The sequence below is a fragment of the Canis aureus genome, chromosome 36 (genome assembly GCF_053574225.1).
Source record: "Canis aureus isolate CA01 chromosome 36, VMU_Caureus_v.1.0, whole genome shotgun sequence".
Classification (NCBI taxonomy): domain Eukaryota; kingdom Metazoa; phylum Chordata; class Mammalia; order Carnivora; family Canidae; genus Canis; species Canis aureus.
This window is the reverse complement of record NC_135646.1, coordinates 22,352,166-22,365,639: the sequence shown is the minus strand read 5'-3', so window position 1 is coordinate 22,365,639 and position 13,474 is coordinate 22,352,166. Positions and strand designations below refer to the sequence as shown.

General features: G+C 37.8%; 2 protein-coding genes across 12 annotated transcripts in view; one reads left to right on the top strand and one right to left on the bottom strand.

Moving 5' to 3' along the window:
• Window positions 1–2,475, top strand: part of LOC144306121 (uncharacterized) — a 34,627-nt gene extending 32,152 nt beyond the window's left edge. For all 6 annotated transcript variants that reach the window (XR_013373155.1, XR_013373152.1, XR_013373146.1 and 3 more), the window contains one exon: window positions 2,159–2,475. Coding sequence is in view for 2 of the 6 variants with exons in the window: in XM_077885438.1 (XP_077741564.1) it covers window positions 2,159–2,349 (191 nt within the window). In the remaining 4 variants the exon portion in view is untranslated. The remainder of the gene's footprint in view (window positions 1–2,158) is intronic.
• SATB2 (SATB homeobox 2) overlaps window positions 1–13,474 on the bottom strand; it is a 289,211-nt gene that overhangs the window by 49,874 nt on the left and 225,863 nt on the right. For all 6 annotated transcript variants that reach the window (XM_077885433.1, XM_077885436.1, XM_077885434.1 and 3 more), the window contains 2 exons: window positions 7,497–7,709; window positions 3,113–3,268 (listed from right to left, as the gene is read on the bottom strand). In XM_077885433.1, coding sequence (XP_077741559.1) covers window positions 3,113–3,268; window positions 7,497–7,709 — 369 coding nt within the window. The remainder of the gene's footprint in view (window positions 1–3,112; window positions 3,269–7,496; window positions 7,710–13,474) is intronic.

Genomic DNA, 13,474 nt, shown 5'->3' with positions numbered 1-13,474 from the left:
ACACATACACACTGGTCCTAAACTGAAATGAAGGGAACGTGAAAGGTGAAACAAACAGATATGCATAAGCATACCTTTTCCTCTTATTCTTGCCTTCTGCTTTTCCTTCTTTGGCTCCTTCTCTTCATGGGAGAAAAAGGCAAGGGCAGATAGGAGACGTGCAGTGCACCGGGATGAGAGACTGGCCATGCATAAGGAAGGAGCTAGAGCTGCACTGGACAGAGGGCTATAAATGCATCCTGATGTAACTGACTTACACACTATGGAAACACACACACACACACACACACACACACACACACACTCCAGCAGTATACTGTCACTAATGGGACCAGAGACGAAACTGCACAAAGCTGTCATCCTCTCGACTCCTTCTCTGAAGCTCTCCTCCCACCGTGTCCCTAAACACTTACAGGTCACAAGGACCATCCTGACCCACCACCCTAATCTCTCTAAAATTTTCCTTTCTTTTTTCCTTCTAACTCCCATTCGAAGCTTGCCTAACACAAAGTTTTAGGTATTATTCTTAATAGCTGATGGCAACGATTCACACCAAAGAGTGGATGAGTTTAATGGAAGGCTTGTTTCTATTTTAAAAGAAATTTAAAATGGAAGCGCAGGAGCTGCTATGCATATCTGAACTGGGTCTTCAAGATGCCCAACCTACCCCAGGTCACAACAGTTCCTAATTAAATGTTCTTCTGATTTCACATCCAAGAGAACAGAGAGCCCTTGCTATTCTTCTGCCTCACTCACAAGAACTTCTGCTTCCTCAAAAAAAAAAAAAAAAAAAAAAAAACCACAGAGAGAGGGAAGAAAGGGAATGCAGGAAAGGAGAGAAAATCTTCATATTCTCTGTCTTCATAATCCAATAAAGAGGGTGCAGACACGACACTTCCCACTGCAGCTTGGAGAGGCTAAGTATTTTGGCCACACTCACACACACACCTTATGGATACATGCCAAATACATATGCAACGTACCAAATCATGCAACTAATTTCACAAAATATGCTCTTTATGAGGTAAATGCTGGTACATTCATGAGGGAGTGAATGTCTTATGTTAAATTGCCTTTGAAACTATCAGGTTCACTTTGTTTGGGGGTACCATTTCTTAAAATCTCCCCACTTGATTTGCCAGTCCAGTCAGCTATCTATCTACAAGAAGGCCCCCCACTCATAAATGAGAATGAGATCACTGTCCCAATGAAAAAAGGTAAAACCTCAAAGCACCTTACCCCAACTAAGGCTCAATCTTACCCTTCAACTTATTAATTCTCAGAACTACATTTTCCTCCAGATTCCATGAAATCGAGGCTACCTCTTCAGGAGGCATCAAAAATTTGGCGAGCCAAGCTTATGCCAACTGGCAGATACAGCTTTCAATCAGCCACCTGAATTATTTTGGGAGGCTGGAGGCATCACCATTTCCAAAAGCCATAGTGCCAAGTCAACAGAAAGATTACAGGCAGTCTGAATCAAGCTCTTAGACTATGGGCTTCAGGTTTTCTTTAAAGCTGCTTATGAAAGAAGTGAGTGAAACTTTGATATTTACGTCAAGTCACGACCAAGGGGTAGGTTTGCAAAATCAATTGTGTAGCTTTATACTCACTGCACATTTACCACATATGTCCTTTATTACACAGTGGAAAACCATTAAATGCACAGTAGTTTTGCCAAGTGGCATTATGCATTTAACAGCTTTATTCGTTTAACAGCTCCAACTCTCATTATATTTTGCCATGTGGTACATGGGATTTTATGCATTTAACAGTTTAAGAAGGCTCTATGGTGTTTTCTTTTCATGTATTTCATACGATGGTTGGACATCGTATCTTAGCAAACTGTATTTCAATGATTTCATTGATGAGCGAAGAGTAAGAATAACCAGGAAAAATTACTACACTGAAAGGGAGACGAATATTCCAATTTTCTTCAAAATTCCTTGATATTCTACTCCTTTCTGTTTATCAACATCTGAAAAATAAGTAAGGTTCCTGCAAAACTATCGGTAAAAAAGGCTATTCCCAAAACAATGTAATTAGTCTAAAAACAATATTTAGCTATCTACCATTTTTAAAATGATAATTTAATTTTCATTGAAAACCCTTCGTGCTTAATAGAAATACAATATTCAGTAACTCCCTTTCTTTTCAGCACACAACAGAAGATCTGTTAAGGAGATGCTGGACCATTTTACCATTTACATATGTGGGATGGAAACATTTGTCATGCAAGGCCACAGAGGAAATCAAGCTCCGAATCAAAGGACTCTCAAAATTATGCTTCAGCTAACTTTTGTTTCCTCCACCCTGCACTGGATAATTATTCATCCTAGGGATAAATAAGTCAGCACCTCAACCTAACGCATTCTAGGATAGGGTAGTAGTTATCCCTTTAAACGAATTGAGACAGATAGTGGCTCCCATCAACTGTTGCTGCTTTCAGAAATAAAAAACCGAAGCATCTGCTTACCCTTTTCCCTGGAGCATTCCATTCCCCACAATCCCGGCACTGAGAAACTGTACTGGATAAGCTTCTATGTTTTTCTGTTATCAATTTTAGCACTCATTCTGGGACCCCCTCCCCCACATGTATTTTCTCCTGGAAAAAACAACTGTATTTTACACATAAAAGAAACACCTGACATGGCAAGGTGTCTCTGGGGCTGGTGAAAAGAGGTTATTATAACAAAGTCAGCAGTTCCCCTGGTGGGAATATGAGAGGGGATAAGACAAGATTCCAACTGGGTCTCAGGAAGATGCTATTTTGTACATGCTAAGTTTTGCTCAAATATGAAAAAGAGAGAGGGGGAAAGAAAGAAAGGGGATACATAGCAGTGCTTAGAATTATGAGAGAAACCATTCAAGGCTGATTCCTTCTAGAAAAAAAAAATCCCTAAAAGAAAAAAAATCTGGGTTTCAACTTAGTCTGTATTTTGAACTCCAATGGGAATAAAAGCAAACCGTAGAGCAAAAGGCAGAACACGACAGGTTCCCTAGGGATTATTATTGTTATTATTATTATAGGAACAGATGTATTTTTATTGGTGGGAGGAGGAGAATGGTCTAATTCCAGCCCTCGCTTTCGCTCTTTTAAAAAACCACTCACCTGACTTTTATTTGCAGCCACTTTGGCAAACAGGGCTTGAGACACCTTGGCCCTTTTCATCTCCTGTTGGATCTCATCATAAATGGCAGCTGTGATGTTGACGTTGGCGCCGTCCACCTTAATGGGGAGGTCTGTTGTCGGTGTCGAGGTTTTGGCCTACCAAGAGACCATGAAAATAATAATTTAAAAAGTGCTGCATTCAGCCCAGCCATCTGTGCAGAAATTATCAAAGGATTTCAGTCAGCTGATGCCAAACTGCATTAGCTACAAAGGGACACTTCCTGTCCATTATTCTAATCGGGTTAATTGTGATTGGAAATAATTGCAGTGCATTCCTATAGGACATGCAGAGTCCTGTCAACCCTGTGTGCTTTTCTTCACAGTATCCTAGACAGTTCACAGGTAGGATGGCAACTCTAGGCACCAAACTGTAAGAGATCACCTAACTGTAAAACAAGCATGCAGAACACACAGTTACCTTTTTCTTTCTAAAAATGGCACACCTTGGAGGAAGAGCCAATTCTTCCAGAAAAAATGAGTAAATGGGTAGAGGTCTCTAAATAATAAATTATTACTCAATTTAATGCACTCCCCTGAGTCTCTCTCATTCTTTATTAAAGCTTTACATATGTCATTTGAGTATGTATGGTTTCCCATCATTATCATCATTATGCTACCCAGACAGTCACCTAATTTCACCTAGGAAATCAGTGGAAATGAAACAAAATTTCATTTCATAAAACTAGGCTTCAGAATGCCTTTGATGTGCCGTTTTCATTTCCTTAAACTCATATTGTGGTTTTATGTATTCTGCTGTGCTCGTTTTAATTGAATGATTTCCCATCAGCTTCAGAGACAAATGAAGGACAATATAGAAGGTGTCTGTACTTCTTGGGTTAAGATAAACCCAAAAACACTTGCATCTCCAGGATCCAAAAGACTCTCAGCAGCATTTACTCTGGTGGGAAGTCTTCTCAGAGCCCCTGGCAGCAGGACTCCAGGAGAAGCCACCGATTTTTGGTTCCTGAGCACCTGGCTGATTTGAACTAAACTGGGTATTTTCTGGTCTCCACTTACCCTAGAATCCCAAACCAAGGCAGTGGTCACCAAATCATTACTTTCCTTCTACGGATGCCCTGAATCAAGCAGCATTCAGACTTGGAGAAAGACAGCATGTAGTCTGGGCACTGGGATCATGCTCAGTAGCATCCTGAAGCTGGCATTAACATCGAAAGTTTCTATGAAGGCTTTAATTCCTAAGAGTGCTCACTGACTTTTACATTCTCCTCTCTCCATGTCTCCCACTATTTTCTAATTACTAAAAAATAATAATTACTACAATGTATGCAGTATACTTTTTTATTTGCCAGGCACTCCAGTGTTTTACTTTTGTTATTTAATTCTTCGAGGAACCCAATAAATCAGACTTTATTATTTTCATTTTACTGAAGAAGACAACTGAAAAGAGGATACTTAACTTGCTGGAAGAACATGCAGCAGCAGGTGAAGGAACCATGATCTGAACTCAAGTGTTTCCAGCCCCAGAGCATTGGGTTTGGGGCACTGTGCTAACCTACCTCCAAAATCTCTACTTTAGGCTGGGTGCTGTTTTTACAAGTACCTTCTTGCCTTCTAGTTTGGGGTCTTCCCATAATAATTCAATTTTCTTTCTTCTTTCTTTTTCTTTCTTTCTTTCCTTCCTTCCTTCCTTCTTTCCTTTCTTTCTTTCTTTCTTGAAACTCCTTTTTCTTCTCAAAATTTCTAGTTAATCCACAGTGCTTTTTCTGGTAAGTGCATATTTTAGCATATCACTTCTGCCTTTCTCAATTGAAATTTCTTCATTAGCCTCATTGACTGTCTCATCTTATTTGACTAGCCAAATCTTCTCTAGATCCCCCAGGGCTAAAACAAAACCCCTCAGGGCACCATTATATATGGTCAGGAGCCCACGCCTTGTGACTGAAACAACCAGAGTTCAAATCCTAGCTTTATCACTCAGTTGTGCGAACCCACACAAATTATTTAACTCACTAAAAACCCATTTTCCTATCTATAAAATGGGAATAACAACACAAAATGGTGATGATTGAATTCATGCAAAATGCTTACAATACCTGATACATAGTAAGTGCTCAATAAATTATCATTCTTATATTTACACTGTTGTTTTATTGTTATTAAGTACATCAAGAAATGCTGGCCAACTCAAAGAATATGAGAAGGGACTCTGAAGGTTTAATATAACATTTTAAATTTCTTCCATTTGTTTTGAACCAATAATAAATTGTTGATGGGGTCTGGGAAATATTCCCTAACCAACAGGAGGCTGCCTGGGTGTTCTAGAATGCTTACTCCAACTAAAAGCCTTATCAGTGGGTACTCCTCTAACATTTGTTCTCACAATGAAAGCTTTACTAAAGATCTTTACTACTAAGATACGTATGTAAAGAAGTTTGAGTCATAGATAATCCGAAAATGCTTTTAAAACTTTAATAGCTTCCTTTCCTCAATGTTTAACTAAGAGAAAAAGAAAGTTCCAGACGATGTACACATGCCACTTCCATGACTGTATTCTCAAATATATTTTGAGAAAAGGAATTTTTATTTATTTTCAGAAATCTCAAAATTGTGAAATTAAATGATCAATTTCCCTGTTCTTCTTGTCCATAAAGGGCACTTCTCCCTAGGAATTTTCTAGATGAGATTTTTTTTTGCTATTCCATAAAGCAAAATACTGACTCTGATTGTTTTCCCTGGTAAATTAGTCTGGCTCTGAAAGCTATCATGTCTTGAAAAAAGGTGTCTAAGAAATAATCACACTAGAAAAATATTACAAAGAAGCAGAAAATTCACCACCCAGACTTGAGTTATTTTCTAACAAGCAAAAGTGACTTTCTGAGAAGAGTTGGTTAAACAGCCATGAAGCATGGCTGGACTCTGTAATGATTTAATGGGCTTCAAAAGTGGCAAAAATATTGGTGAATTTAATAGAAGTAAATATTAGTGCAAATTAACAACTTGTCCAGCTCAATAGCTCAATATGTATGCCTCAAGATTTTTAAAAAAATAAATAAAAAGAAAAAAGCTTGGTTACACTCATCCAAAGTAAGCAGTCAAGAGACTTATTTTTGGTTTAACAGTAACTAAAACCCATAATTCACCAAAGACTAGAGTGTAAGTATCACAATTTGGCACTGCATGACAGAAAATGATCTTCAATTAAAAATCTACTGCAGAGCAAAAAAAGAAAAAGAAAAAGAAAAAAGTTATGGTGTATGAAAAAAATGGATATACTTGAAAAAGCTCAAATATTTCTACTAGAATAAAATTCTGATTCTATGTTTAATCAGTTCCTTGGAAGTTACCAGAAAACACTCATAATACCAAAATCATATCTATGCAAAAAAACAAAAACAAAAACAAAAAACAACAAAAAAATTCAACAGAACCCTTTGATTTCAAAGTACCTATTTTTTGAAATCATACAAATGTGTACCTTATTAAATAATTGTTTTGAGACATAACTTGCAGCCATCCTAGCAAAAGTGAATGAGATGGCTTTATCATAAATCTACTGACTAGTAAAAGTTTGGGGGAAATCGAAAGTAGGCTACAAATGAATGGGCTCAGATGTGAACTAGAAAAGTCGCTTAGCTGACTCGAGAGCTTGACCCTTTAGTTAGGACCTCTGAAGCACATGGCATCACTAGATGTACGCATTGCAGGAAGACCAGATCCGAATGCTTTTAAAGAGTGGAAAAAGGAGGGAAGGAAAGCTGAGTCATCGTGTTCTGCAGGAAGGATCACCCTAGGAAGGAAAATCATTAAGGCCTACTTTCCACGTCTGTGTTCTGAAGGATCGTTGAATGATCTCCCGAACAAATCTCATCCAGCCACTGCATGTGAATGCTTCTACCATGCACAGATTTCTTCCCCATTTTGTCTTTTTCAGATTGCATAAAGAAGAGCTTGGATTACTCTATTTGTCCCCTGCCCCCAACCCTCACCCAGTATCCAAATAAATAAACAGTTTAAGGAAAAGCAGTGTTCTTGCTATGCAAACTCAGTTTCAACTCAAATCCCCCGACCCTGTCTTAGATAACTAAGCAGATGTGTGTAAACATTCTAGGGCCTATCCATCCACCCACTCCTGCCCTTTCTATGAGAAAAAATGGTATTTTTCTAAAGGGACAGAAATACCGTATGACACAGTAAAGGATAACCACTATTACACGGTCAGAGCTTTACATTCTCTGACCAATATGATCAGTGAATAAAGGAATCCTTGAGTTACATCTCTTAGTTTTTGAGAGAAATACAGTATCAATAAAGGCAAGAGGTTTCCAAGGCCAAGAGTGAAAAGTCAGTGGAGCAAATATCTCACCTGAGGGGTTCGGGAGGAGCTGGGACTGCTAGAGGCTGACGAGACCATGCTCACATTGGGGTTCATGCTCCGCTCTCTCTCGTCCTGGTATATGCGATCCCGCTCCACTTCTGGCAGATTGAGGAAATTCTGCATGGCCCTCAGGTTTACTAAAAGAGACTGAGAGGCTGTCCGAGGGTCTTCTTCCTTACGCAAAATCTCAGACAACAATCCCTGATTAAATGGAAAAAAAAAACAAGAAAAAAACAAAAACAGGCCAAGTCATATCTGCAGGTATGTCTATGGTTTCCATCATCTCTCCCCCTCCCCCTTTGTTTAGTGTACCAGCTGGCTGTGATGTCAAGAACCTCAGTCTAATTGCTGAGGGTTCTCCAGCAGGAAGATTTTGTGGGAATGTGCTTGCCTTCCAGGGCTGTGCCTTATTCTGGACTGTTCTATTCTGACACTTTATCATCACTGTAATAATCGTCAGCATACAGAGATGCCAGCTAGCAAGGTAGGCGCTCGGAAGGCTTGTGAAACTGCAGTTACCACCAGGTGCCTCCTACAAGTATTTCAGGAACTGTTAGAACTCTCTCTGCTTGAAACTGGGAACACTTGGCAGTCCTGCTCAGCTTTACAAATCTGCCAAGTTTGGTAAATTTAGTTCCGACATTTAAACAGCATGGGAGATTTACATCGACTTAAAAAAAAAGTTTGGCTGAATTTCTGTGTGACCGGCCACTGTTTTCAATATAGATGTTTCTCATGGTTAAAAAAAAAAAAAAAAAGGGGGGGGGGGCAGGGAGAAAGACACAAAGCAAATGGCTATAACTTGTGTTAACCCTCTGATGGCTTCTCAATCCACATACATAATTGGTATCCTTGTATATGGTCCTGAGGGCACCCAAACCTTTTTTCTGAGATGCCCTTCTGGTGGAAGCTCTAATCCTACCATTAAAAGCAATGGAAATAGAGTCACATCTGGTGAGTGATCAGAGCACACATCAGAGAATGCCATGTATAGGCTCAGATAATTTTTGAATATGTGACTCATCCATATAGAAAGCTTTAAATAGGAAGTTAGTGTTTTCATGTGCTCTGATGGTAGAGAACTCACAAGGAAAAGGAAAATGTTGACAAGTCTAGAGAAAAGTAGTATCTACTCAAGAAAAGGGCTGGAACACATAAGTACTTTGGGTAAAAGCTAAACCACTTCAATTCTGCACTCTTGTTAGATTATCACACAGAGACATCACTTTACACTTCTGACTCAGGGCATCTCTTCTCAGGGTAGTATGAAACCAGAGTCTGGGATTATCATCTAGGAAGAGCTAATTCTAGCTCTGTTAACCTCTGTGTCTTAGAATACCTAGGGCAACCCAAAATGGTAAAAAGTAGATGCCAAAGACATTTCCACTGAGGGGAATATTAATGCAAAGAACACACTCAGATTTGTTAAATATAACTTAAATATAAAGAGGTGTTGGATGGAAGAAGAATACACAGTCTCTGGTTGGCCAGAAATCTTCAGGGTAAGGTAGGCAATTTAAAAAAATAAGCAATTACATTATAATGTAGTGAAGCAAATGTCACAAGAATGTGCATCACACAACTATCAGCACTCCAAGGAGGTAATCACCACTTAAAATATCAGATAAGGGGATCCCTAGGTGGTTCAGTGGTTTAGCGCCTGCCTTCGGCCCGGCGCATGATCCTGGAGTCCCGGGATCGAGTCCCACATCAGGCTCCCTGCATGGAGCCTGCTTCTCCCTCTGCCTGTGTCTCTGCCTCTCTCTGTCTGTGTCTTTCATGAATAAATAAATAAAATCTTAAAATAAAATAAAATATCACATAAGACAATTTATAAGAAATCTACGAGTAGTATGCCACATGATAGTTCTGCAACATGGGTGTCATGCTGCTTGGATTAGAGAAGTCTTTGCAAATAAGAATAAAACATGCCATACAATGAAGCTAAAAGAAATGCTAGTAAGTGTCTGTGTGCACGCATGCCCAAAGAAAGAAAACAGTAGAACATGTATGTGAAAATACTATCTTGGTAAAATGAATGTAAGAAAATCCAGATTTCTTATCAGGCTTTTAGAAGCAAGAGACATTTGTCTTCCAGAAAATGTTATACAATCTACGTACAGATTCTCTTTTTGAAATTAAAAGTCAGTTCTGCCTTAAGTTATCCTACTTTCCACTTGCATTAAGCAACTTGAAATGTTAATAAGGAATTTGTCCTAAAATCTCCAAATTAATATGTATTAAAAGCAAGATGGAAGTGGATTTAAAATCAATACCAATAAGACACTAAGAGTGATGTTTCCTGAGCTTTCTTTAATAACAAATTCTGCACATACGGGATAAGGTGGTTCCCCCCACACACACCCCTTCTCTCCTTTCTTCTCTCTAGCATAAGCAACTTTAGCATTTTAATAACTCTCAGACTACCAAATTTGGAGGGATTTTAGGGTCTGCATGGATATATTCTTTATGCTGGCTACTATAATTATACTTACAGTATCTCAAAGGCAAAATTACTAAAAGTATTCTTCTGTGAAATTATTTTTCCAAGTGAAGTACATTATAGTAAGGATCTTACATGCAAAAATAGTGTAAGGATCTTACATAACAAAAACTATTGTTCTAATGGACCAGGTTCAAAATAGTAAGTTGTTCATTCCTAATCAATAAAAAAAAAATTCTTCCAAAGCATAGAGGTCTTTTACTTATCTCTTGTTTGGCTTGGTTGACTTTATTTTTTCCCCACACAGAAATTGTGGAGTTCCTTCCCCTACGCTTTTCACATGTTGGACAAACTTATAGGGAAATGAACCCACCTCTAAGAAAAATCAAGACAAAGCATCTTTGTAAATGACTGCTCATCAGCATCATTTCTGAAGTGAATGAGACACAATGTTTGTATTTTAAGGGGCTGGTGAAATATACTATTGCTTCTGTTTCATTTGCCTAAGTGAAGATAAAGTCTCAAACCAACAAGGTGGCCAGTGCTGCCTCCACATATTGCCCCAGAGAATGAGAACACTGTTCTCAATTATTTACTTAAAAGTCTCATCTGTGAGCCATAGTCCCAAAGCAGATTCTTTTTACCTCAGACATTTTCAATAACAAGTGGCTAACTGGTGAGCACAAAAAGAGTTTTAGCTGTTTTGTTGAGTCTTTTTCATTTTGGTTATTTATGTGCTCTTCACTATTTAAACTGGAATTTTTAAAAATATGGTCCAAATTCCGCAGGCTCTTAAATGTAGAGTGAATTTATTCAGTTAGCTGAAAATCTCATGGGGGAAAAAAAATCAGAAGAAAACCTATGGCATAATTTACACGACAGACCACCTTATCTAATTATCAAGATAAGTAAATGTTTATCGTATTGAAACTGTCTTGAATAGAATATAAATTAATAATTTATCTCACATAAATATTTCTAAAGCCCTTGCCACTATGTTGTCTGGCATTTTAATTATCAGCCAGCCAGGCAGGAGGTGTCACTTGAACATTCCCATTATGCAGCCCGAGATACAGAGAATGTGCCATGGCACCTGGGCACTGAAAAAAAGAAAAGTACTTTTATGAATAGAAAGGTCATGAATATTGAGAACGTGAAAATTGAGGGAAATTAATAAATTAACCAGGATATTGCTTATTAAACTTTCATATCAGTAATCATATTAAAACATATTGCAAGTATTGAGTAAAGTGGTCATTAAGAATTTTCCTCATTGTAGGCAACAGAGCCTTCTCAAGGGAAGGATTATAACTATTCCCAGCACGGTGTTAGCTGAGGTTATGTAAGACCAGGAAACATGTTGACTGAAAAGGAATAGAGGGAACATCTGCACAGGGAAGAAAGACACCTTGCACAATAGCTCTTGGGTTATAAGCCACTGAAAAAAGAACAGAGTCAGGCAAAAAGAACCTCAAATTGGCCTTCTCCTTAGCCTTTTAATGGGGTATTTTGCAAGCTTTATATTATTTCCAGTACCCACAGAGAATATATAACATTGGCAGAAAATTCAATAAAAACAAAATAATTAAAAGCACAAGAGATAATATAATGCCATCTAGCTTGGTTGCTAATATAGGCTATCTCCACAAACAAAACAAAGAATTCAGGCTAATTTTTAAAATGAAAAATTAATGTACTTATTCTATCTAATATTTTAAATATTTCTTTGGGACAAACGAAATGACTATAGTTTCTGAATCTGCAATTTCTGATGAGCTTTCTTGTTTACATTATTACAACTTCCATACTTCTTCAACAATTTATATAGTTTGCCCCAAGAAATGCTTTGGGAAACATTACCATGACTGGCTCTATAAAATTTAGTTCTAACTTTCTGCACTAGCCTTTGAGGCCTTGTCTGAGACGGATGAGAAATTGTTTATGATGGGCCCCTTAATTCCTTAATAGAGCAAGAAGAGAAAAAGAACCTGGACTAGATTCTAGGAACACTGAGCCCGAGCCCCTCAGACCTTCTCAAGGCTTGACAGCAACAGTGGAGGTCACTACTGTCTAGATTTTAACAGACATTCATTCTTCACATCTCCCAGACTTTTGGTAATTCTGTAGGCAATATCTCCCACCGATTACCTAGGGAACCCCCCAAACTCAATGCACCTATTACCAAAAAATGAAAGAAAAGCCTATTAATTCATTTCTTAGTTATGAGGTGGTATGAAGTTCAGAAAGGGATGAAAATATTAAGATGACACAGATTCTGCTGCCAAGGAGTTCACTATATGATGGTTTATAGAAACACAATGTAAAAGATGACAAGTGTCACAAATTCCAGATAGAATGAATTGCAAGCTGCAGGACTCAGGGAAAACATTTTGGAAAAAGTAGGACTTGACTTGGCTGAGATCTGAAATACACATAGTACATGGATATAGAGATAATGATGAGACTGGCCAAGGGGGGATAGGCAAGTGAGGGATTGGCCAGCATTAAAACATTGTTAGAAAAAGAAAGAGCATGATTTATCCAGGATGCTAAGAGACGTTTCTGTTTCTTTAAAAGCTTAAAAAAAAGGTGCAAAAACTGATAAAGCAGAAGACATTTTGAAGTAAAAAATACTTCAGGCCACATTAATATAATTCTGAACTACTGGAGTATATACAAAATAACCAGCAAACATTACCCCCCAAAATGAAGTGATATTAGATAATCTGTTCAGCCTTTTTGTCACCTGCAACAAATTAGGCTTTCAATATGCAAAACATCTTCCTTCCAGAAAAACAAATGATCATGATTCCATTTAATTGTAATTTAATGAGGCATAATTTATTTTTTAAAGTGATATACACCAGGTGTGTACTGAGGAAACTGGCCCAGCAAACCCCAGTGCTCCCTCTTGGAAAAAGCCTCAAGCTAGCTGGAGACTGTTTTCATTTCTGTAAATTACATTTCTGTTTGTGGCAGTTGAAGTGGGAGGTATAAAGGGTAACTTGCAATGTTCATATATTTATTGTAACATATACCTTTGAAGTAACCCAACCAAAAAATACTCATTTATCATACAAGCAAATAGTTTGAAAGTGTTGAGTTCCAGTCTGAGCAAAGATAGATTTTTGAGAACATAAACCCTGTCCCCTAATAATGTATTTTACTTATTGTTGGATATATTAACAAAGCATGTAAGCTATTTAATGATGATCTTCAGAAATCAATTTACAACTCTTAAAGGATGTATGAGTTGAAACATATGTATTACGTGGTAATGAGTCTGAAAGTATAATTAGTTCATATTTATATATTGCTTTAAACAAATGATGTCATAACCAATCAGCAAGGTTCAAAGACACATATATGTCCCCCATTTTACAGATTAAAATTATAGAGGATGGAAGGTAGAAGGGGCCTTATCACGTATCAGCCAACACTTCATCCTGCTGAGCACGATCTATCACATACTTTCCTTGAAATACAAACAAACAAAAAACAAAAAAACTCTAGTACCCTCCAA